The sequence below is a fragment of the Chrysochloris asiatica genome, unplaced genomic scaffold (genome assembly GCF_000296735.1).
Source record: "Chrysochloris asiatica unplaced genomic scaffold, ChrAsi1.0 scaffold00040, whole genome shotgun sequence".
In the NCBI taxonomy this organism is placed as follows: domain Eukaryota; kingdom Metazoa; phylum Chordata; class Mammalia; order Afrosoricida; family Chrysochloridae; genus Chrysochloris; species Chrysochloris asiatica.
In genome coordinates, this window is record NW_006408558.1 from 18709024 (window position 1) to 18732026 (window position 23003).

Sequence of the window (23003 nt, forward strand, 5' to 3'; positions counted from 1 at the left end):
GTTTGTACGGTACTTAACAACCACGAAGGATAATCATTATGTCCAACATATGGCGCCTCATCGAAAAGCAATCAGATAGATTTGTATTGTTGTTGTTAAGTGCCTTCGAGTCAGTTACGACTCATAGCGACTCTGTATAGGGTTTCCGAGGAGCGATTGGTGAGCTTGAACAGCTGACCTTGCGGTTCAAACCGACTCTGCAGCGCCACGCCAGGATTTTTGTTGGGATGGGTCAAAACTACCAAACCCACAATGCAGTGCGGGCACCAAGGGGTCGCCTTCCTTATTAGCTGTCCGAGGCACTGCCTGTACGCGCTCCTGGAGAAATGTATATAGTGGGACTATTCATATCTTTCTATTTGCCGAATTCAAAATCAAACCTGTTGCCACTGAGTCAATTCCGTCTCCTATTGACTTCATATGGTAGGGCAGAACTGCCCCATAGGATTTCTAAGCTTGTAAACATTTATAGAAGCTGACTGTCACACGGCTAACTCCCAATCTGAAGAGATAAAGAGCTTTTTCTCTTATCCTCCTTGTCTTACTAGGCGGCGAGCAGGACTGGAACAGCGCTATTTGTTAGTTTAAACTGTAGTCAGGACCCCTTAAGGACCTTTGGCCTCTGACCTAAAATGGCGGCGCCCACTGGGGCGCTCTTGTTACTGCCTTGAAGTGAACTCAAGACCGTATCTTCGCAGCATGTCGAAGCTAAGCCGAGCTACTCGTGCCCTCAGAAAGCCCGAACCCGGAGGCGTGATCCGGACTATTGTGCGGGCGGGTCAGGCCATGCCTGGGCCCCCACTAGGCCCCATCCTGGGTCAGGTTCGACTGCGGCAAGAGCCGGCATGGGAGGCTTCGGAGGGTAGGGACGAGTGCGCAGGTGGAGGATGCGGGTTCTGAAGCCACGGAAACTTCGGTTCAAGGCTTGGCTCTGTTTCAAACGTTTTATGTCGTTTGTGTTTCTGAGGCGTGCAAATTCCCTGACACACAGAGTATTAGTGGAATTTGAGCAGAGGAAGGAACACAGTGGACTGGAGACGGGAAGGGACGGAGCCTCTTGCTTGGGTCGTAGGAAGTCGTCCATGTCAACACCTACTTTCTGTTTCCCTCAGCGAGGCGTTTCCATCAACCAGTTCTGTAAGGAGTTTAACGAGAAGACAAAGGACATCAAAGATGGCATCCCTCTGCCTACTAAGATTTTTGTGAAGGTACAAAATCGGTGCCCTCTCGTCCCTCCCTTCTGCCCCTTTGGTCTTGGCGCTGGTCAGCTGACGTGGGGCGTGTTTAGCGTTTAACTGTGTATTTCCCCTGCACTCCCTCCCCGTATGCGCCCTGTCACACTTGGTGCACGTCGCCTCTTTGTCCCTCCATCTCACCTGGGCTTCTAGAGAGGAGTTGGGCCTGGAATAGAAGTGTCAGGAATGTTTGCTGCGGATTTCTTTTTCCCTGTGGCTTTGTGATCTGTTAGAGGGACACCATGGGAAGGTGAGTTGAGGAAGGGGGAAAGCTTCCGTTAGAGAGGTTTCCTGGGCTGAAGCAGGCAGGAAGAGATAATCTTGTTTCTTCTTTCAGCCTGACAGGACGTTTGAAATCAAGATCGGACAGCCCACTGTTTCCTACTTCCTGAAGGCAGCTGCTGGGATTGAGAAGGGGGCTCGGAACACAGGTGAGGGCCAGCGCTGGCACCTGGGACTCGGGATCCTGGAGGGATGTGGTGATACCTGAAGGGTACGTGTGCTTTCCTCCCAGGGAAAGAGGTGGCAGGCATGGTGACCCTGAAGCACGTGTATGAGATTGCTCGAGTCAAAGCTCAGGATGACGCCTTCGCCTTACAGGATGTGGACTTGTCCTCTGTCGTCCGCTCCATCATTGGCTCTGCCCGCTCCCTGGGCATCCAAGTGGTGAAGGAGTGAGTGTCCTGGGGAGGTGGGCAGAGCTGACAGGCCCACGACAGTAGGAAAGAGAGCTGCGTGTTTTATTCGTTGGCCTGGGATAGATTCATTAAGTAGCTGGTGTGTGTTAGGTATTCTTGTGGACATTGGGTATAGCCAGGAATGAGCCAGGCTGGGTCCTGCACCTTAGGCAGTCAGAGTACAGGGGTGGTGGTGGGCGTAAGAGGCCGATCTGTGAACTAAGTGTTAGACTGTCTATGGTCAGCATTGAGTAACGGAAGTACAGCTGTCATGGGAGCAGAGACGAAGGGCCCTGGGTTTGCCTGGTGAGCTAGTGAGGGCCACATGGGCGAAGTGACATCTAAGCAGAGACTTGGACAAAGGGGGTTCTACCAGGTTAAGGAGTGGGGGAGAGTGTTCTAAGAAGCAAAAAGATCCCTGTGAAGACTGGAAGGTTAGAGACCAAGGCAAAGGGGGTTCAGTGTATAGTGTCAGGACTGAGCGGGAGATTCGGGATGAGGGGGGCCAGGCAAACACTTCTGTTAGCAAAGAAAGACCTTTCACATTGTTCTCTCAAGGGGGCCCTCCTCTTGGGTTTCCGATGACCTCAGGCATTGTTTGCTTGAAGGAAAATGATGAATGGTCCAATAGCAGCAGGGACAGTATAGTCCCATGATAGCCAGCACTGACCTCTTGCTGTCTGTGCCGTACTCCAGGCCAGGGCTGGAATTACCTGTTTTCTTAGAGAAATGGGGTTAAGCATGGAGCAGGGAAGGACATGACTTCTCTGCCCTTGACTTCTAGGAGTACAAGATGAGGAATAAATCCCTGTTCTGGGTGGATATTTGCATGCCTCAGTGACTTCAGTGTACAGTGTTTGGGGGTACAGAAGAGGGACCATTGAATCTGGATTGGGATAGAGCCAGGCCTCAAAGAATAAGTAGGGATTGGTAAGGGAAGAAGGCAGAAGTGGGGGGGTGGCATTCCTGGCCAAGGGAACCCGTGAACAAGGAATGAGTAAGGCTGGGAGGTCGCAGGGAAGGAGAAGGGCCAGGCAGGCTGGACCCTAGGACAATGATGGGATACCGGTGGGTCCCCAGCAGTGACTAACATTCACCTGTCGTCTGTTTTTCTGCACCGACAGCCTCAGTTCGGAGGAGCTGGCAGCTTTCCAGAAAGAGCGAGCAGTGTTCCTGGCTGCTCAGAAAGAGGCCGATCTGGCAGCCCAGGCAGAAGCTGCCAAGAAATGACCCCTTCCCCATGTCCTTGGATTTGGGAGGGAGTCACTGGGCAGGGGGTTGATCAGAAAGGTTATGCCAAAGGGACGGAGTGGGCAGGATTATGATTTCCCTGACTGTAAGTGTATGTAACTCTGGTTGGATCAAGGGATGAAGCCTGAATAAAAGTCCCTCCCCTGCTCACAGTTGTCCTGTTGGAGCCCAGTGTCACAGCCACGGTCTCAGTCCATCTCATTGAGGGTCTTCCCCTTTTTCGTTGACTCCTTACTTTACCAAACTTGTCCTCCAGGAACTGGTCCCTCCTGACAACATTTCCAAAGTACGTGGGATGACGGCTAGCTGTCCGGGCTTCTAAGGCACGCTCTGGCCATACTTCCAAGACCGATGTAGTTCGTTTTGCTGCAGCCCATGGTGTGTTTGGTATTCTTTACCCATAATTCAAATGCATCGCTTCTTCTCCAGTGTTCCTTAGTGTCCAGCTTACTTACACACATGTATATGAGGTGATTGAAAAATCCCATGACTTGGGTCAGACTCATCTTAGTCTTCAAAGTGGCATCTCTGTTCTTTAACACTTTAAAGAGGTCTTTGGCAGTAGATTGCCTATTGCATTATGTTGACTGAACATGAACTCTTGGCTTCAAGGTTGTAGATCCCCAGAAGAAGTAAAGTGTGAGTATGGATCTGTCCAAAGTAGAAGTTTCTGGAAAGCTCTATTATTCAGAAGGCTTGAAATCAATTAGTCCAGTAATGGAACATGCCAACAACAGTCTCCACGTCTCTGAGACCACAACTAGACAGTGCCCAGCTGCAACTACTAACTGCCCTGATCAGGATCACATTAGAGGGTCCCAGATAGAGTAGAAGAAAATGTGGGACAAAACTCAAAATTAGTTAATAATACAAAAACAGAAGACCAGGTTTACTGGTCAGAAAGAGATTGGAGGAACCTGAAACTGTGGTCCTTGACAACACTTCAGGTGTGGACTGGAACTCGCCCTCCTGGCCCAATCTTCACCCAGCAGGTACAGGATAAGCACTGGACCGCAAGGTCGGTTTGAACTGCAAGGTCAACATTCAAACTCACCAGCTATTCCTTGGAAACTCTGTACAGGGTGTCTATGAGTCAGACTCAATGGCACTTAACAACAATTATCAATAGTGGATAGGTTCATGGGGGGGGGAGGGGACACGATACAACAGCACTAGTAAGATTTGCTCACCATGAAACAATCATTCAAATCAAAAGGGCAACAGTTTCCTAAGGACAAAGTTGAGAAAGGATAGGCAGGGGGGGTGGAGTGCAAATAGGAACCACAGGAGGAAGCAGGAGAATTGTTGCTGCAGGGAGGGAAATGGAATCATTGAGATGAAACAAATGTAGGATTGGTTGAATGTAAAGTTGATGGTCTTGTCTGTAAACCACTCAATTCACAATAAAAAGTTAAAAAAGTGGAGCCATGCTTTTATGTATGAGCATGTATTCCACTCTTAACTTGGCAAATGTTTAAACATTTTTTCCATTGTTTGTTGTTGTTAAGTGCCATCGAGTCAGTTCCAACCCATAGCAACCCTGAACAGGGTTTCCGAGGCTGTAAATCTTTACGGGAGCAGAAAGCATCATCTTTCTCCCGCAGAGCAGCAGCTGGTAGTTTCAAACTGCTGACCTTGCGATTTGCAGCCCGATTCGTAACCACTACGCTACTATCTCTAAAATAAATTTTAATAACTGCTCAGTTTTCTGTCTTATAAGTGGCCCATCATTTATTTCCCCAGCCCAGACCTTATATGGGGTCTCTATGAGTCGGAATCATCTGGTAGCGTAGTGGTTACGAATCAGGCTGCGAACCTTAAGGTCAGCGGTTCGAAACCACGAGCTGCTCCACGGGAGAAAGATGAGGCTTTCTACTCCCGTAAAGACTTACACCTTTGGAAACCCTGTACAGGGTCGCTATAGGTTGGAACCGACTCGACGGCACATAACAACAACAACTATGAGTCGGAAGCGACTTGACAGCACTTACAAAAACATCTCCAATTTAAGGATGAACAAAGTGAGACCCTAAAGTTAAATGACTTGTCAGGGGTTCATACCAAACCCCACACTATAAAAACCAAAACCATTAGATGAAAAGCTATCCAACTCTGATCCAATGCACATGCCTACCTTCTTCCACTTCTTCCTGCTTGTCCATCAGAGACAAGTTCCTTTACCTCTGCTGAAGGTCCTGTCTCCTTTTGTTCATATATCACCTCTGCCCTCCCCCTTCCACCCCACCCATCACCAGTTTTCCCCAGATACACTGAAGTGTTTTTGAACTTTATATAAATGAAATACATAGGTCTGGCTCTTTTGCTTCATAATGTCCATGAGATTCATTGATTTATCTACCACCTGGCTGCTGTATTTTCCTATGTATCCTATATGTTCTGTATTTTTTCTTTCCTGCATTCTCTTAGATTACTCCAGTAGTTTGATTCTCCTAATTATGTTTTACTTAGATTTTCTATTTTAGTGGTTACATGAGATTTCAGTATGCAGCCTTGATTTCCTAAAATCTGTCTTAAGTTGTACTTTGATCACTCCCTAAACAATGAAAGAAACCTAGAATAGTTGGATTCTACCCCCATTTCCTGCCTTGTGCTATCGTTGTTATATATTTTAATTCTTGTGGGCTTTTGAGCATACGTAGAAAGACGATGCATGGCAGAATCGCACAGGGTGGAAAGAGCATAAATGAGTCATTATTGATTTAGGTAGCTAATAATGTTTTATATTTACCTGCGTAATTACCTTTTTAAGTGTTTTTAATTTCTTCCACAGTTCCATGTTCTCATTTAGGATAATTTCCTTCAGTCTGGAGAAATTCTGCCCCTAGAAGCAGTAGACATTTCCATAGAAGCAGATGCTTGGTGATTACAGCTCATACATGCAGGGCTCTTTCTTTTCTGAGATTGTAGCGCATCTAGTTCATGTTGCTTCCAAGGTCTGATGTCTTTAAGAAGCCTTGATGGCATGATGGTTAAACACTTGCCTGCTAACCAAAATATCAGTGTTTCAAAACCACCAGCGGCTCTGCAGGAGGAAACATCTGGTGAGCTGACCCAGTAAAAATGACCTTCAAGAAAATGTGTGGGAGAGAGAAGAGGAAGGGCTCACTGATCTGAAGTCTAGGAAGCTGTGTGAACTCCTGAGCCCAGGGGTACCGACCTAGCCCCTGGAGGTAGAGCTGACAGTGAAGCGGCCAGCTGGTCTGAAGTGTAGGGAGATATGTGTGAACTCCAAACCTGCAGCTAGTATCCATTTGACTTAGCTTGGATGGCTAGTTGAACAAAACTCAAACCAAGGAAGATGAAAGATGTTTGATACTGAGAACAAGTACAAATTGCTACAATTTGATGAACTAGATTTTCCCCTACCAATGCGGTGACTCAAAATTTCAACTGGAATGGGAGAATTCTTCATATCAGGGAACAGCCTTATTTCTTCAGTGTACTGGGTTGGTTGTTGTTAAGTGCCGTCAAGTCAATTCTGACCCATAGCAACCCTGTATAGGGTTTCCAAGGAGCAGCTGGTGAGCTTGAACCACCGACCTTGTAGTTCAAACGACTTTGCAGTCTGACGCATTAGCCCACAGCACCATACCAGAACTCTAAATTCAGGTAGGATGCATTTAAGGCCATATTTTGGATCGTGTGGACTTGTTTTTATTTTCTTCAGCTTCAGTCTGAATTTGCATATGAGCAATTGATGGTCTGTTCCACAGTCTGCCCCTGGTCTTGTTTTGGCTGATGATATAGGGTTTTTCCATCATCTCTTTCCACAGATGTAGTCAATTTCTGTGTATTCCATCTGGTGAGGTCCATGTGAATAATAGTCTCTTATGCTGTCTAAAGAAGGTATTTGAAATGAACAAATCATTGATTTTGCAGAATTCTATCATACGTTTGCCAGCATCATTTCTATCACTAAGGCCATATTTTTCAACTACTGATCCTTCCTGTTTGTTTCCAATCTTTGCATTCCAATCAACAGTAATGATCAATACATCTTGATTGCACGTTTAATCAATTTCAGATTGAAGAAGTTGGTAGAATTCTTTATTTCATCTTCACTGGCTTTAGTGGTTGGTGTGTAAATTTGAATAATAGTGGTATTAACTGGACTTCCCTGTAAGTGCATGGATATTATCCTATCACAGACAGCGTTGTACCTCATGGCTGATCTGGATATGTTCTTTTTGGCAATGAATGCAGCACCATCCCTCTTCAATTTGTCTCAAAAGAGTAAACCATGTGGTTGTCAGATTCAAAATGGCCAATACCAGTGCATTTCAGCTCACTAATGCCTAAGATATAAATGTTTATGCGTTCCATTTCATTTTTGACAATTTCCAATTTTCCTAGATTCATACTTCATACCACGTTCTGATTATTAATGGATGTTTACAGCTGTTTCTCTTCATTTTGAGTTGTGCCTGATCAGCAAATGAAGGTCCCTAGGGCTTTACTCTGATGGGCTTTACTCCATTCACGTCATCATGGTCAGCTCTACTTTGAGGAGGCAGCTCTTCCCCAGTCGCATTTTGAGTGCCTTCCAACCTGAGGAGCTCATTTTCTGGCACTATACAGTATTTCTCTGCTATTCATAAGCTTTTCAGTGACTAAATATTCGGAAGTAGTTAGTCTCTCACTTTTCCCGGTCTGTCTTCGTCTGGAAGCTCATCTGAAACCCACTGTGGATGGCCCTGCTGGTATTTAAAATACCCGTGGCATAACTTCCAGAATCACAGCAATTCACAAGCCACCGCAGTACAACAAACTGATAGGAGTGGTGGGGTCACCAGGGCAGCATGGGGGAAAAGAAGAAATCACACCTTTTCTGTCACTAATCTGCTCTGCCAGGCCTCCCTCAGCTGCCAAAACTGCTCACAGGATGGTGGAGCCGCATCTGGCTAGCTGTTCACCAGTCAGTCTTCCTCTCTCGTTGACCCTGCTTGGCCTCTCCTCTCAGCAAGCACTCCATCTACCTCTGTAAACTTTCTTCTGAAGTCCAGGGTGCCAGAATTTTCATCTGTGTCTGTTTTATTTGGTTTCTCGTGTCTTTGTTTTAGAGGGTTGTGCAGTGCATCTGCCTAGTCTGCCATCTTGCGAATAGTTTGAATCACAGCAATTTTATCAGCAACTGATCATGGCGATGACATGGAACTTTTGTCATCGTTTTGTCCTGTTGTTCATGGGGTCACCATAAAACCTGTGCCGCTTACAACATGGCTCTTCTCCACAGCAACAATGTGAGCACAGGAAACTTGTATGTCTTGCTTACTGCTGCAACCCCAGGACCCGGTACAGATCCCAGCACACGTAGGCTTTGTAAATAATTTGTCACATGAAAATACGAAGTGGCAGGGCCAGTACTTGAGCCCTGTCTTTCTGCTCCCCAAGCTTGAGCCTGTTCTATTACATTCTCTTCCCAGGGCAGCAAGTTGATGTTTGTGAAAAGTGCGCTGGCTGAGAGTCAGGACGTTTGACTTCAGCAACGGACTGTAGCGGCAAACCCTTTCCTCTCCCTACATCTTTGTTTACTCCATTTACTCTCTTTTGAGACACAGGGACCAAGTCAGTAAGAACAGAAGCAGGTACTTTACTATCCAGCAGGTGGCGCCACCGACTCTTCTAAGTTTTTTTCCTCTCCGTTGGAGCAGGCAACTGGGATCTCTGGTTCTCAATGACAGGGTGCCTTCTCATCACCACACACATACACATTTTATGATCTACCTATAAGGGATCAAATTGACATCAGCAGTGAGTTAATGTTAATAAGAGAGGAACACTTCCGAAAAGGAAGATGAGAATAGTTGCCGAACTGGAAGAATGCAATCAATGTCACTGAATTGTACTTGCAGAAACTTGAATTGGTGTGTTTTTTGCTGTGTATATTCTCAACAGCAACAACAACCCCCCTAATTTTTTTTTTCTGAACAAAAACGCACACACTCACCTTACCACTACTTATTCCTAGGTACCTGTGAGACGGTTTTTCTCCTGTTACATATATATATTTTTTTCCATGTTATATTTTTAGTTATTCATTTTCATCTTGGTTAAGCCTTTTATTTTAGACTAGATTTAGATTTATAGAAAGGTAGTGATGATGTCACAGTGAATTCCCATATACTACCCCCCCTGTTGTTTTTAGGAGCCATTGAATCAGTTCCTACTCACAGCGACCCTGTACAACACTGCCAAGAGGTGCTGCATCTCCTCATATGCTGTTATGTTTGAATGTTTGAGCCCTTTCTTGTTGCTACTGTGTCAACTGAAGTCATTGAGGGTCTTCTTTTCTTCCCCTGACCCTCCATTTTACCAAGCATGACGTCTTTATCCAGGTACCGATCCTTCCTGATAACATTTGTCCTGTTATATTTTACATCAGCTTGGTACGTGTGTTAAAATTAATGAACCAATATGGAGAAATGAAGGTGTCCTGGTGGTTCGATGGGTTAAGCACTATACTGCTAACCAAAAGGTCCTTGGAACCCACCAGCTTCTCTGAGGGAAAAAGATGAGGTTGTCTGTTTCTGTAAAGATCTAGTTTGTATTCTATCCTGAGGGTCACTACGGGTTGGAAATCAACTCAATGGTAGTAGGATTGAGAAATTATTATTAAGTGAAGTTCATACTTTGTTCAATGAGCTCTGGTGACACAGTGTCTAAATGCTCAGCTGCTAACTGAAGAGCTGGGGGCTTGAACCCACCCAGAGGTTCTGTGGAGGAAGACCTGGAGATGAAAGACCACCTGTAAAGATGAAAGCTTAGAAACCCCCCTGGGGGCAGTTCTACTATGTCACTATGAGTTAGAACCCACTCTGTGGCACACAACAGCATGCTTTATTCTGTTTTCCTTAGGGTTTTTCTTATTTTAAACTGAAGTTCTTTTCCTGGCCTTAGAGCCCATCCAGGACACCATATTCTATTTTGTCTCATGTCCTTTCTTTTGTGACTGTTTATTATACTTTTCTTGGTTTTGATAACCACCGGTGAGGTTTTTAAAGGGAACCCTAATCTGTGTTGAAAAGTCACAGTCGCTTACAATTCCAAGATGAAACTTACAACCCTTTGATTTTTAGGGAACTTGGAAAGAAATGTTTGTGGTAGAAATTGGTGACTTTCTTGGTGGATCCAGGGATACGGTTCTCTCCGTCACATATTTACAGAATTCCTGCTGTCTGCCAGACCGTGGGCTTGGCACCTAACACAGACAAGGGTCCTCTTAGGACTTACAGTCTAGTGCTTTTGTCCAAGTTGGAAAACAAATGCACAAGGAAATTAGAGGACAAGACTTCACCTTTTTGACCCATCCAAGGTTAATGGGCCCTTGGGATCATGTTCCTTTTTGTAACCTTCTGAAGGGCATGGCTCAGAGCTGGGGAATATGGTATAAGAGATTTGGTATCAGTGTCATGCGCTCAAACCCTGGAATCCAGAATTGAGTTTTCTCTGGGGAATGTGTGCAGTCTGGAAAAGAAGAGGAAACTTCCAACCCTTCATGGTTACCATTGCCTTCTGATTCAGCTCAATACTTTATATCTGTTTTGTGTCTCTCAACTTCAGAGGGATCCCATCCAATCCTAACAGAATCTTTGGGAAGCACATGTCATTACTGTCTGTCCCTGAGACATTGGTTATATTCAGCAAATAACTGGTGGAGACATTTGAATCCAAGTCTTTCTGTCTCCTAATTTTCATTTTTATCCTCTCACCATCCCCTGTTGGACCCTCAAGTTTGAAGAAGTATTGTGGGAAAGTTCTTCTCTCAACCCACTTATATATTCTGCTCAGATGTCTGGGGTCTGCTGTAGGTGGAAGGCCTGGAGTGTCCCAAAGGAGGGAGTTCCTTATCCCATATTTGTAGGTCAGGGGTCCTTGCATCAGCCCAAGTCTACCCTTTTTGAGAATCTGAGTGGGACATTTTAGATGCTCAGTTCATGGGCATTTTTGGCAGAGAAGACAGCCCAGGGCTTGGAAACAGATGATCTATGATGTTTACCTGTGTCTCTCACCCACTATAGGGACAAATCACCTTTCACCTGTAATCCTCTCAGTAAAAAGTTTCCTTCTCAGTAAAAAGGAACTGATCCATCTGCTCCAGAAGATGTATTGCAGTGAATAAGGGAGAGAGTCTGTCTGTTGGAAGCCCCTTGGGGATATTGGAGGTCGCATACCTTCCAGGGAGAGTATCCAGGGCCCTAGATGGAGGTTTCTTCCCTGCAGGATCAGGCTGCAGAAAAGCATTCATGTTCAAAGACTTCAAACCCATCTCCAGTACCAATGCCAAGACAAAGCTCCTTATCCCTCCCCATGTATCCCTACTCCCTCCAACACTATGAGAACCACAAGCCAGGAACAAGGAGGTCACTCTTCTGACACCTGTCATTCTGGACACTGAGCACCTGGAAGGCACGAGGGAGCACCTGTTTCAGCTCCAAAAGTCTCAGCATTTAGCACAGGGGAGCCCATTCTCTACACTCAGATGCTGGATGAACAAATGAAATGACCAAAGAAGTCTCAGGGCTTTTGGCAGTTCCAGCCCTGACCTCCTGACCCCAGGCTTCCTCCTGGGCCCAACCTTCCCTGTTCACCGCCATGTATGACACTAAGGATACCAAAAAGGCAAACTTGACTTTATTATAAAGTTGGTTACAAAGTCACCGCAGCACCACGAGGTGGCCGTTTCGGCAGCCCAGGCAACCTGGCAGCCGGGTGAGTCCCGCACCAGGTACACGCACTCGTGCAAGCCCACGTGTGACGGCAGGTCTGCCTTCCTCCATCGGAAAGGAACGTAGCGTCTCTTCGCGCCCCCCACCCCAGGTGCGGGGCGCAAAAGTCTCAAGAAGAGCCGCCAGGGCGGCCAAGTCCATCGGAATTGAAATCCCGTTACTGGTGTGTAGAGAATTCTACGTGGGTGTCAAGAGCCCCTCAGGGCACAGGCTGGCCCGGTGGCCCTGCCTTTCCCCCACCAAGGCCCAGGGGTGGCTTGGCCCCCCAGGAGTGGAGAACTGGCCGAGGCCCATGGGGCAGTGCGGGGGTGGGGAAGTGAGACTCCCCCATTCTCCGCTTGAAATCCCATTCAAGGAAACTCACTACGAGTGAATACGGATTGAAATGGAAACTGGGATCGCTCGAAGTCTCTGGATTTTAAAAAGAAGCTCCCCTCCCGTGCCCTCCCACCTCCCCCCCCAAATCCTGTGGGGCCTGGGGAATCAGATACATCCCCCCTCTGGCCCCCAGAGTCCCCCCAACAGTCTCGGGGGGGTGGAGAGCGGCTCCACGTCTTGATGACAATATGCCATACTTGACGACTTTAAGTCACAGACTTATTCAAAACGTTGGTTCCCCTCCACTTCCATCTGCAGAGAGAAAGAGAGAGCAAGTACTGTCAGGAAGGCCTGTTAGGACAGAGGGCCTGTGGCTGATCACTGAAAGGGGGCCAATTTGGACAGGTGACACTATGGCTGTACTTCTGGAAAGATCTGGGCCATAAGCAGGGGACCCATCATGGGTTCAGGGGCTGAGTCCCACCTTCTTTCTTTCCCCAATCTTTACAAACTCTTGCTCTGTATCCACTTTAGGGAGCAAAAATACTGGGCTTGGGCTCTGATCCTCTTCCATAATTTGCTATGTGACCTTAGGTAACTTTCTTTAACTCTTGGACTTTGATTGTCTTCATCTGTTAAATAGGATGGGGATAAACTGATATGGGCCTCTCGTAGGGTTAAGAAGCACAAATCATTACCTAAGGAGTCTCTAGTATTCTGTCCTGCCACCCCAACCCCTGCCCTTGTGCCAACCTGTCCAGAATATTTGTCTTAAGTTTTTCATTTGATCTTATTCTCAATACTACCCTGGGCAGCAGAAGATGCCATCTCATTAATAAAACAGAAGTCCTGATAGGGGAGCTGACTCAACGAGTGACACTTAGCATCTTATTAGTAGGACAAGGACTTGAGTTCTTGGATATTTCGGCAGTACTCACCTTCATGGAAGCTGTCTTGAACTTGGCTCTGGAGTTGATGCAACTCATCAGTAAACCCATCGTAGGGGAATGCTGAGACACCTGTCTCAAAGGCGGTTTCATATGTGGCCAGGTCCTCCAGGAAGCTGTGGTCTTCTGGGGACAGGTTGTTGCAAGGTGACAGGGCTTCTTCTGGGCCCGCTGCCTCAGGACCCCCTGAACCCCATTCCCCATTGGGGGCTGAGGTAGAGAGATCCATGAAGATGTCTTCCACAGGCGTCTCTTCCAGGAATATATCATCAGGGTCAGCCAGGAAGTCCAGCTCCTGGCATTTCCAGGGTTTCAGGTCCAGGCTGAGCACAGGGGGGCCAGCCCCTGGCAGGGATAAGTTGGAGTCCAGGGGCTCCAGCCCTCCAAGTGGCTCCAGCCCGCCAGTGCCTGCTTCAGCCGAGAAGGGCCTGTCCATGCCCTGAGCCAACTGGCTGATCTGCTGGATGAGGCGATCAATCTCATTCTGTTCCTTCTCAGAGTAGTGGAAGAAACTCTGCTTGACCGGAGAGGCTTCAGGTGTGAGGAGGCCTTCAGGCATCAGGGGGACATCCACAGAGAGGGGGCCCCGGAGCTGAGCCAGGGCCAGGAGCGTGCAGTCCCCATTACCAGGGCTGCTAGGGCTTGGGGGCAACTTCTCATAGAGAAAACTGCATCCCTCCTGGGTGAAGTAAGTCTTGGTGGGGTTGGGGCTCAGCTGCTCTGGGAAAGTTTGACTAGGGCTGCTCAGGTGTGCTTGGAAGGCTGTGCTGGGAGGAGTTAGCTGTTCCTGGACAGGGCTGCCCAGAGGCTCCGGGAAGGTGGCAGTGCTGGGCAGCAACTGGTCTGGGAAGGTGGAGGTACAGGGAGTCAACTGGTCTTCATAGCTTCTGGCAGAGGCTTCAGTTAACTGGCCTTGTAGTGGGCTCGTTAGTGGATCTGGGAAAGTTGCACTGCTGGGTGTCAACTGATCTGAGAAGGTTGCAGTGCTTGGAGTCAGCTGTTCTTGGAGAGAGCTGGACTGGGTGGGCACATGGGTCTGGAAGTGCTCATGGAGGCCGAAGAGGAAGGCACAGCCTCCTGGCTGACGAGGTGTATACGGTGGGGTGCACACAAGGTCCTTGCTCAGGTCGGCTTGGAGAGAAGGCTCAGGTCCAGCAGGGAATGTCAGGTAACTGAAGTCCAGCTCTTTGGGGGGCCGGGGAAGTTCTTCAGATGCTGAAACAACACCTAGTTCAGGAGCGCCAGGGAAAGTGGGGCTTCTGGGAGTCCCCAGGGCCGGAGTGAAGAGTGGATTAGGGCTGGAACACTGCTCCTGAGAGTGGATGCTCTCAGGGAATGAGGGCAGCATGGTAGGGGTGCCCAGGACATAGGTTGTCTGGGTGTCTTCAGAGTTCAGCTGCTGGCGGAGGCTCCAGGCTTCCGAGTCACTGGAGAAGAGAGAGGAGGCAGCTGGTAAGGGTTTGGCGTCCAGTCCTAGAGCAGTCCCTGCTTTGTATCTCCTTCATGTTGACCTCAGCTGCCCCCCAGGCCCTCGCCTTGCAGCTCACCTGATTGGGTAATTATTGGCAGTGATGGGGCCCTCTGGACCTTCTGAGTACAACAAGCAGTAAATCCATGCCCAGCCTCCAGTTTTGGCCTGCAGTCTCACCACCATTTCTGCCTGAATATCTCCACTCTCAGCCACTGGGAAATAAGAAGAAATTCAGAGTTAGGATGCCCATTGAGCAAAATCACCTAAACTCCCCCTTCTTCACCTCTCCACTGCACCAAGGTAGGCATGACACCCTCTTCTCTGACTACCCTAACCTGCAACACTCAGCTCCCCACCTTGACCTCACCTCTCAGAGTCCCCCAGTTCCAATTCTATTCTCACCTTGACTACTCACCCTATAGCATCCAAAACTGCTGACCCTTGTTCTCTCCCCAACACCAGTTTTGACCCCAGCCCATTCCTGGTCTTCTCTTTCATGAACTCTCCCAGTTCTCTGTCTTGCCCCCCAGCCTCTCTGGACACTCACACAGACGGTAGTGTTGAGCAGAAGCATGGGCCAAGTCTTCAGGGTGTAGCAGTCCATACCATGATTTACAGAGCAGTTCATTGCGCTCAAAGCCCAGGTAGATTATGACACTGGGAAAGTGGAAAGGGTGAGGTCAGCTTTCTGTTTTCCCTGATTGATTCCCAGGACTCTCACTCCCTCCCAGGTTCTCTGCCCTCTTAGACACCATCCTCCCTTCCCCTGTCTCTCCAGAATCTAGGGGTTCCCTCCTCTCTGGCCTGCATTCCCCCTGGGAGTGAGGGACTCTGGGTTTACCTCTCAGAGATGTCCAGTAGAACCAGGTCCTTGGCATGATGACTTTGGAACATGGCCAAGAAGAGTGAGGCAGGGCCAGGGCCAGGGCCAGGGCCAGGGCGGGGTCTTGGTTCCAATGGAGCACAGAAAGCTGTGAATACAGGGTTTCCTGCCCAATATGCCCCAGGCGGGTGAGGGTGGAATCGACCTCGAATAAGCACCAGCTTGTTGCCTGCACTCTGACGCCTGAGGGATTTGGAGGTGTTGAAGCGACAGCGGAAGAGGCGATCTAGGTGGATGAAAAGGAAAATTGGTAAGAGGGTGGGTGGCTGAGAGACGGTGGTTGAGTATCAGGAGGGAGACTGGACAGAAGAAGGGAAAAGGGGATCCTCACCGGTGTCCAGGGCAGAGGGCAGGGTGAGTTGCTGGCGCACAGTGAGGTGGTCAGCTGGATCAATGATGTCATAAATACTATCACCCTGGGCAACCAGGTCCACCTGGAAAGAGGAAGAGAAGAGATGACCTTATGTCAAAGCAGCAAAAGCCAATGCTTCATCCTCAGCCTTCCACAGGGATAATCCTCCCCTCCCCAGCAATTCTAAGGTCCAAAGACGTGAAAATATCATCGCCCTCCATCTGAGCTCCAACCCATTTGAGCTGCGAAGACCCTCAATACTCACCATGGAGTGGCCCAGATGCTCGCTCACACTCTCAGATAAGTACAGCAGCTTCCCCTCAGCTGTGAACACAAGCAGGAAGCCAGGTAGTGCCGCCACAATGTCTTCAAGTTCTTGAGCTGAGAGAAGCCTTGTGGGATCTGCCAGAGGAGTGCCTGCAGGGCAAAAAGATGGGTGAGTCAGGAGTTAAGACAGGAGACAAAGCAAAGCTGCATAAGGCATGAATTGAGTTTCGTAGAATCCAGAGAAGTTTCTCCTAGATCTGCCTCTGCACACACCTGTTGACCGACCCACTGCCCGCAGATACTAGCTGAGGAACCTGTTGCTGCTGGATCGCCCCTGCCAACCAACTCATCCAGTTTTAAACCGCAGGCAGCCCTGGATTTCAGAACCACGGACAGCGCCCAACGTAACCCGCCCGATCAGCACTGCGGACAGCTCCCGCAAGCGCAGGCGTTCCGAACCGTGGACAGTACTCCACCACTGGTGAAAAAACCCTTTCAGCACAGCGCGTAGCTGCTGCGCTTCCCCAGGTGTCAGCGGCTCCATCCCTTCAACTTTCCAGGGTTCCCTCCCCGGGCTCCTGGAGCGCCTCTGAGCTAGTGGGTACTGGGGTCATTCAGTGCTGCCTCTTCTCCTCCCAGAAATCTAGCACTAGGGAAAGCATGTCTCTAACTCTCCTCCAGAACTAAAATGAACTCTATCTAGCACAGAAGGAAAAGTAGAAAGTCAGAAGTTCCCTGAATCCTTGTTTCCCCAGCTCTCCAACATACTGTCCTAGACATGCAGCAGTCCCAGCGAGCTCCCTCAGTCCCGCTGTCCCTGGTCCCCGCCAGCCCCAGAGGCTCACCTCCGGCGAAGAAGACTCCTTTGCGAGTGTAGATGCAGGCAAGACTCATGATGTGCAGGTAGGACAGCCGGACCTTGTCTGCTTCAGCCAGCGGCAGCAGCTCCTTGAGATTCCGAATCTCAGCGTTGATCTGGTCTCGGCGCGCCTTGGAGGCGCCCTTGGTGGATCGGTACATGACTGCCGGCTTCGGAGCTCCAGCTCTGGCGCTCCGAACACCTGCGTTTCAGTCCCGACGCGCCGGTGGCTTTTTCCTCCTTGCGTTCCCGTCTCTCGCTCAGGCTCGCTCGCTCTCCTCTCCTGGGCTCCGCTCGGCTGCGCTGCCCCCCTCGCCTGCCTGGTTCCGCCTTATATAGCTCCTGTCGGGCGTGGGGGGCTCGCTTTAGAGACGGAGGGGGCGGGAAAGCGGGAGGCTGGGCTAAGCAAGCTGCAGCGGGAGCCACTTGCTGGGGAGGGGGGACGCTCCTCCTCCCTCCTCGGCTTCCTACGTCATCCTGTGACGTAGAACGGGAGCGGGAGGGGGGCAAGGAGGAGGGGGGAGAAAGGAGACTGCGGAGGGGGCAGCGGCTGGCAGGAGCTGAGCAGACCAGGCACTGCATTGGGGAGGCCTGAAAGGGGGTAGGGGACCCAGGCGTCCGAGTGTGTCCAGCTGAGGAAAGCGACAGAACAAGGGCTAAAGCCCCTGGCAGGGGAGTCTGTAAGGGCAGGGAGGCCAAGAGCTGGTTCCGAAATGAATTTTTCTGATAAGATTAAGGATGGTCCACAAATCCCCCACTCACTGTTTACCAAACAAAGGTCATGTTCGCATGGGAAGGGGGGAAGAGGACCTTCCTTAACCTCCGTGGGATAGGTCACAGCTAGAATTTCTATCTGGGGACTGCTCCATCTGGGATTCCCTTCGTCACTTTCAAAGATCAAATACCCCCTTTTCACGTTTCAAATCCTTGTCTTAGCGATTTAACAGAGGACGTTTTATGGGGGCCTAAGTCCTCTGATTGGATAGAAGGGGGGGGGGTCCTAGAAGAGAGGGACAAGCTGAATTTAGCCTTGGTCCTATTTCCAACAGCTCAGAACTGAGACACTAACGCGGAATTTTGCAGCGATTCTGTGTTTTCCTGTCAATTACTGAACCTCGGTCATTGACGGGGAAACTGAGGCAGGGACGAGGGCACTGTGAGGATCCGGATCAGTACCAAAACATCTCTTCCCACCCCCACCACCCTGGCCAACTCCCGAAGCGAGCGGTTCCCCCACCCGCTTGCCAGCCTGCGTCTCCTGGCGGGCCGGGGGCGGGGGCGGGGCCGGGGGAATCCCAGCTCCATATTAGGACAGGAATCCTCGGCGGCTGCTGCGGCGGCGCCGGGCGGGCGGGGCCTGCTGCCTCCGCACCGCTCTGGAGGGCTCCCCCACCACAGCCTCCGGGGGGAGGATGGGGAAGCAGTAGAGAAGCCAGGGGCCGTTTGGGCCCTCCGCGACCCCTGCACCCACCAAGGACCCCTTAATTCCGCCCGCCTGTCCTCCATATCCCTCTTCACCTTCCCTCCTCCCAATCAATGGTGCTGGAAGTCCTCTCAACCTTCAGCTCTCCACATCGCCTCCCTGCCTAGATATTTTAAATCTCATTGCCCCCTTTGTGGTCTCGACTCTGTGCACCCTAAAGAAGACCCTTTCACCTCAATTCTGCTCAACGGTGTATCTCTTCCTTTTTTTTCTCTTTGTCAGTTTTGACTCCAAATTTCACCACCTTTACCCATCTTTCCTTTTCTTTCTTCTTTTCCACTGGGGTGGGAGATGCCTTTCTTTCCCCAGGACCCCCTAGAACGAGAAGGAGATGTGTTGAGGGACACTTGATCCGAAATCTCATTTGATGAAGTGGGGTGGGGGTGAAATCACTAAATGGGCTGTGACTAAGACCATTTAGAACTTGGTTGAAGGAATTGACTCATAAAGTCACCGAAGGAAAGTAGGGATGAACTCTTGACATCAAGAAAAAAACTGGAATCAAGAAACTCCTAACTCTCCATGGGAAAGATATAGCAAAGAAAAGCATTTCCGAGAAGAGGAGTTAGTGGCTGTGGAGGTCATTGTTGTTGTTAAGTATTGTCCGACTCATAAACAGACTGCATAAGTTTTCCAAGGAGCAGCTGGTGGGTTTGAACTGCTGACCTTTTGGCTTGCAGTCCACTACTGATCTTACAGCACCACACCAGGAATCCTGTGGAGGTCATATTTTGTGCCATTTGGGCTGAGACTAGGCCACCACATCCACCATCCTGTGCTCAATGAGGTGGAGGACAACAGAGGGGCCTGTGTGCTATTGTCTCTAACTATATTAACCTGGACCACAGAGAGATGGTTCCTTCATAGAGGAACTCTCTATTGCCACTTTCATATTCATCTGACTTCCTGAAGACTTCCTGACATCCCTCCATCAAGCTTCCATTTGGACAATCCTTGGTCTTAGGACCCTCTCTGTATGAAAATCCAGGGTAGTATTCCTGTTTTCTTCACCCACTGCTGCTTTAAGCCCTGACTGGGAGATCTTTCTTAGTGTTCTGGCTCCGTGCTAAGAGGTGTAGGGGCTGGTCTGGTCTGGCCAGCTGAGAGACCAGCAGTGAAAGAATGGGGCACTGGTCTCTGTCCATGGTCCTGAAACACTCGCCAGGGAAGCTAGGTTGGCCATGGTCTGTTTAGGAGATTAAAGTAGGACTTGTGTTCGTATGATCTTTAGGGTGAGACTCCGATTTGGCTCTTCCCTTCTCCCCTGAGGCTGAATATGAGGAGAGGGGCTTGCCAATAATCCTGGACTTAGGAGTAAAGCAAGTGTATGGGAGAGTTGGGCTCAGTGGAGAGCCTTTGGGTTTTTCCAGGAGAATGAGACTGGGCAGAAGGCACTCTGGAAGGGAAGAAGGGTCTAGAAAGGGATGGGAGGGGGGAAGAGGAGGGCTTATCCTAGTTTTCCCACTCTGATTCAAGTTGAGAAGCTCTTTATGCCCCAAAGTCTCCTCTCCCCAGGCCAACTCCCACCCTCCCTTACCTCCCACCTCCATGAAGCTATTTTTAATTGTGCAGAACCAAAAATAGCTTGGCATCAGCTTCAGGCTGTGGGAGAGGAGCTATTTATATCACCAGTGACGGTTCCGAAATAGCAAGCAGGAGGAGGGGGGCGGCTGGCACGCTAGAGAGCTCCTGGCCGCTGCTAAAAATACTGGCTGTGTGAGTCATCCGGGCCCGGCTGAGTCACCCTGCTCACCCTCCCAGTGGCAGGCAAGTAGCAGTAGCAACAGAACAGGCTAAGGAACTGGAAGCCTGAGGTGGGGGAGGCATCAGAGCCCACTGACTATGGGGAAGGGGGCAAGGAAGTGAATTGGGAAAGGGGCTTTGGGTTGAGTGTGTAGATGGAATGGGGGGGAACAGGAGTCACCCAGGCAAACCTACTGGATGAGTCTGCAGCATTCCCAGCTATGCACCACTCAGGGATGCTTGGGCAATAGAAGGGAGGGAGCCAGACTGTGTGAGAGAGTGTCTGTCTGTCTGTCTGTGTATTTGACTGTGGTTGTATTTGTATGTCTGTGTGTCTCATCTGAGCCTGTGTCTATCTGAACATGTGATTGTGTGTATCTGCATCTGTCTGCATCTGTTCATAGTGTGTCTGTATCTCTGCATCTCTACGTTGTTGCCTCGGTTGCATCCATGTCTGTCTTTTTAAAATGCCTAAAATTTCCTGTGTAGTGTCTAGTTCTAGGTCTGTGCCTGTATGTATTTATATGTTGCAACTTTCTGTGTGTGTGTGTGTGTTTATGAGAGAGAATATGTGCATATCTGAGTCTGATTCTGTGGCTTTGTCTCTCCATTTTTGATTGTGTGTGTGGCTTTGCATATATTCCCAGCCTCAATGCATCTTTCTGCTGCCCTCTCTGATGTTAATTTCTGGATTTTTGCATCATCTATCCCTTGCTCACCTCTCTTCATCCAGCATCTTCCCCTCTTTCCAGTCCTTGGCCCCCAAGCATTTAGGAAGGTCTCTTTTGTTACATACAATTGCTAGGTAAAGAGATGGAGGAAGGGTGCCCCATCTGACCTCGCCCCACACCTTTGAGCAGGAGTAAGTGGTTTTCCATAATTCCATATTTGGGGAGCTAAGAGAAGAGAAAGGCTTTCTTTAGTTATAACAAAAAATTCTAGTGTGGGCACAGGCGTGTGCAGCACACACACACAGACATACATACACAAAACTGAGAGAATGAGAGAAAGAAAAAATATCAAGGTCCCTTCTTTACGGAGAGAGCTCTTGCATCTGTTGCCATGGCAACCCACCCACTCCTTCCCTGAAAAATCACCAAGAAGAGGTGATGGCATAGAAAAGGGATTGGTTGATTTCTTTCTTTATTATTTTTCCCAAAATGGGCTTTTTATAGAAAGAACAAGCCATGAGATCCGTTGCCCCTGTCTTGCATAGCTTTATTGGGGACCTACAGGGACACCACCTCTCAGTCTCTATGAGAATAGAAGAGGTGGATCTTTTGCAGAGATTTTTGGGGAGGGTAATCTCCTGGGAAGGAGCTAGGGGTGGGTAGTCTGGTTCTCAAGAATAGCTTGGAGACTCCTGGTTAGAGATACTTTTATGGAGATTTGGGGCAAGGATCTTAAGTGAGAGCTGCCAAGATCTTGTCTTGCTCTGGATAAGTGAGTATATGAGAAAGAAGGAAGCAGGGACAAGGGAGAGAGACAGAGACACAGAAGACTTGATGGTCTTCAGAGAAGACAAGATGCTAAGATGCCAAAGAATCCAAACAAGACATCAGGGTAGTCAGACCAGACAGATGGACAAGACACCTTATGAGAGATCCACTAATGAAATTGGTTCAGGAAGTCACCCCTGGACTTCAACTGCACCTACGTAGCCTGAATTTCAAGGAAGCAGGGACAGTCTATGGGAGTATTGTGCTTGCCTTTCCTAACTCTAGTGCCAGTCTGAACCTCAAAGGACTCATTCAAAGCCTGGCCACCAGTCACTGCAACTACATCACTTTCTTGAGTGAACCGTAGCCTCCCGCCAAAAGACTGGACAGTGAAAAAGAAGGAATTCCTCATTTCCTCCTGTGCTTGGCTTGCTCGTGAAATGGGGTCACTTGGGGCTAGAAATTGTAAAGTCAGGGCAACAGTCTACCTCTGGAGAGAGACACATCTCATCCCCAGTGAACTGCCATCTGCAGCAGATTTTCTGAGCAAAGACTTGACCTGGCAGTGGGGTGGGTGGAGGAGGTACAGCTCTACTCAACTGATAAAGCACAGGGATGAAAAGTCTTCAGATTTGCTGTGACCTATTTTTATAACAAATCTGACTGATATAGTATGCTCATTTGATAGTTGGTAAAACAGAGGCTTAGAGATGGACATTGGCTTTCTCAAAGTCACACAGTAAGTCAGTGGCAATGCTGGACCTTATAACATCAACTCTGCCTCAAAGCCTAGGTTTATTCTTTTGCACAATGGGGTAGATCAAATTGTGATCTGCATGCCTAATCTGGCCCACCAAGTAATAAATTTTATTGGAAGACAGTCAAATTTACTTGTGTATTGATTATCTATGGCTCTTTTCATACTACAATGACAGCAACAAGTAGTTGCAACAGTGATATGACCTGCAAAGTTTAACGTGTTTATCAACTGACCTTTTACAGAAAAAATTTGCTTTATAATAGAGGATGTGTTCATACTAGGAAGATCTCCATCTGTCTCTCTCTTTCTCACCCATAAGGCTTTCTGGGTCCAGGGACAGTTAAGGTGTCATTTTGTCTCCCTTTACTCTTCCATATGCAATGGGCAGTAATGTCCCCACATACCTTAAGGGAAGTTAAACTGGGGAACCCAATGGGCCAGCCCACTTGTTATCATCTAGCCCCTTTGTATCTGTGTACATATAGCCTCCCAGGCAGGAGTGATGCTCCATCTCTTGTTCCCATGGCAACATGAGCTGGATTTGGCAAAGAAGAGGTAGGATACTTTATCC

General features: G+C 48.9%; 2 protein-coding genes across 3 annotated transcripts; one reads left to right on the plus strand and one right to left on the minus strand.

Annotated features, from left to right (window-relative positions):
- The first annotated feature begins 699 nt into the window (after positions 1 to 699).
- On the plus strand, positions 700 to 3142 carry MRPL11 (mitochondrial ribosomal protein L11). Of its 2 annotated transcripts, none has more exons than XM_006860887.1 (5): positions 700 to 822; positions 1113 to 1208; positions 1573 to 1666; positions 1750 to 1909; positions 3037 to 3142. In XM_006860887.1, exons 1-5 carry the CDS (start codon positions 700 to 702, stop codon positions 3140 to 3142), a joined length of 579 nt encoding a protein of 192 aa, XP_006860949.1. The 2 variants fall into 2 exon arrangements, with proteins under 2 accessions (XP_006860949.1, XP_006860950.1); XM_006860888.1 differs by having other exon boundaries at positions 700 to 753.
- Positions 3143 to 11793: 8651 nt separating this feature from the next.
- NPAS4 (neuronal PAS domain protein 4) lies at positions 11794 to 17347 on the minus strand. The gene is made up of 8 exons (XM_006860889.1): positions 16994 to 17347; positions 16147 to 16298; positions 15861 to 15963; positions 15488 to 15755; positions 15194 to 15303; positions 14723 to 14858; positions 13167 to 14602; positions 11794 to 12540 (listed from the first exon to the last, which is right to left on the minus strand). Exons 1-8 carry the CDS (start codon positions 17166 to 17168, stop codon positions 12512 to 12514), a joined length of 2409 nt encoding a protein of 802 aa, XP_006860951.1. The 5' UTR covers positions 17169 to 17347; the 3' UTR covers positions 11794 to 12511.
- Between the last annotated feature and the right edge of the window lie 5656 nt (positions 17348 to 23003).

Bases quoted from the DNA above. Each gene is read 5' to 3' on its own strand.
- MRPL11 (XM_006860887.1), top strand. From the start codon at position 700: ATGTCGAAGCTAAGCCGAGCTACTCGTGCCCTCAGAAAGCCCGAACCC. The intron at 1,667-1,749 runs GTGAGGGCCAGC...CTTTCCTCCCAG, and splicing joins GAAGGGGGCTCGGAACACAG to GGAAAGAGGTGGCAGGCATG. The intron at 1,910-3,036 runs GTGAGTGTCCTG...CTGCACCGACAG, and splicing joins GGCATCCAAGTGGTGAAGGA to CCTCAGTTCGGAGGAGCTGG.
- NPAS4 (XM_006860889.1), bottom strand. From the start codon at position 17,168: ATGTACCGATCCACCAAGGGCGCCTCCAAGGCGCGCCGAGACCAGATC. The intron at 15,756-15,860 runs GTGAGGATCCCC...TCATCCACCTAG, and splicing joins GCCCTCTGCCCTGGACACCG to ATCGCCTCTTCCGCTGTCGC. The intron at 14,859-15,193 runs GTGAGTGTCCAG...CTTATTTCCCAG, and splicing joins TGCTCAACACTACCGTCTGT to TGGCTGAGAGTGGAGATATT.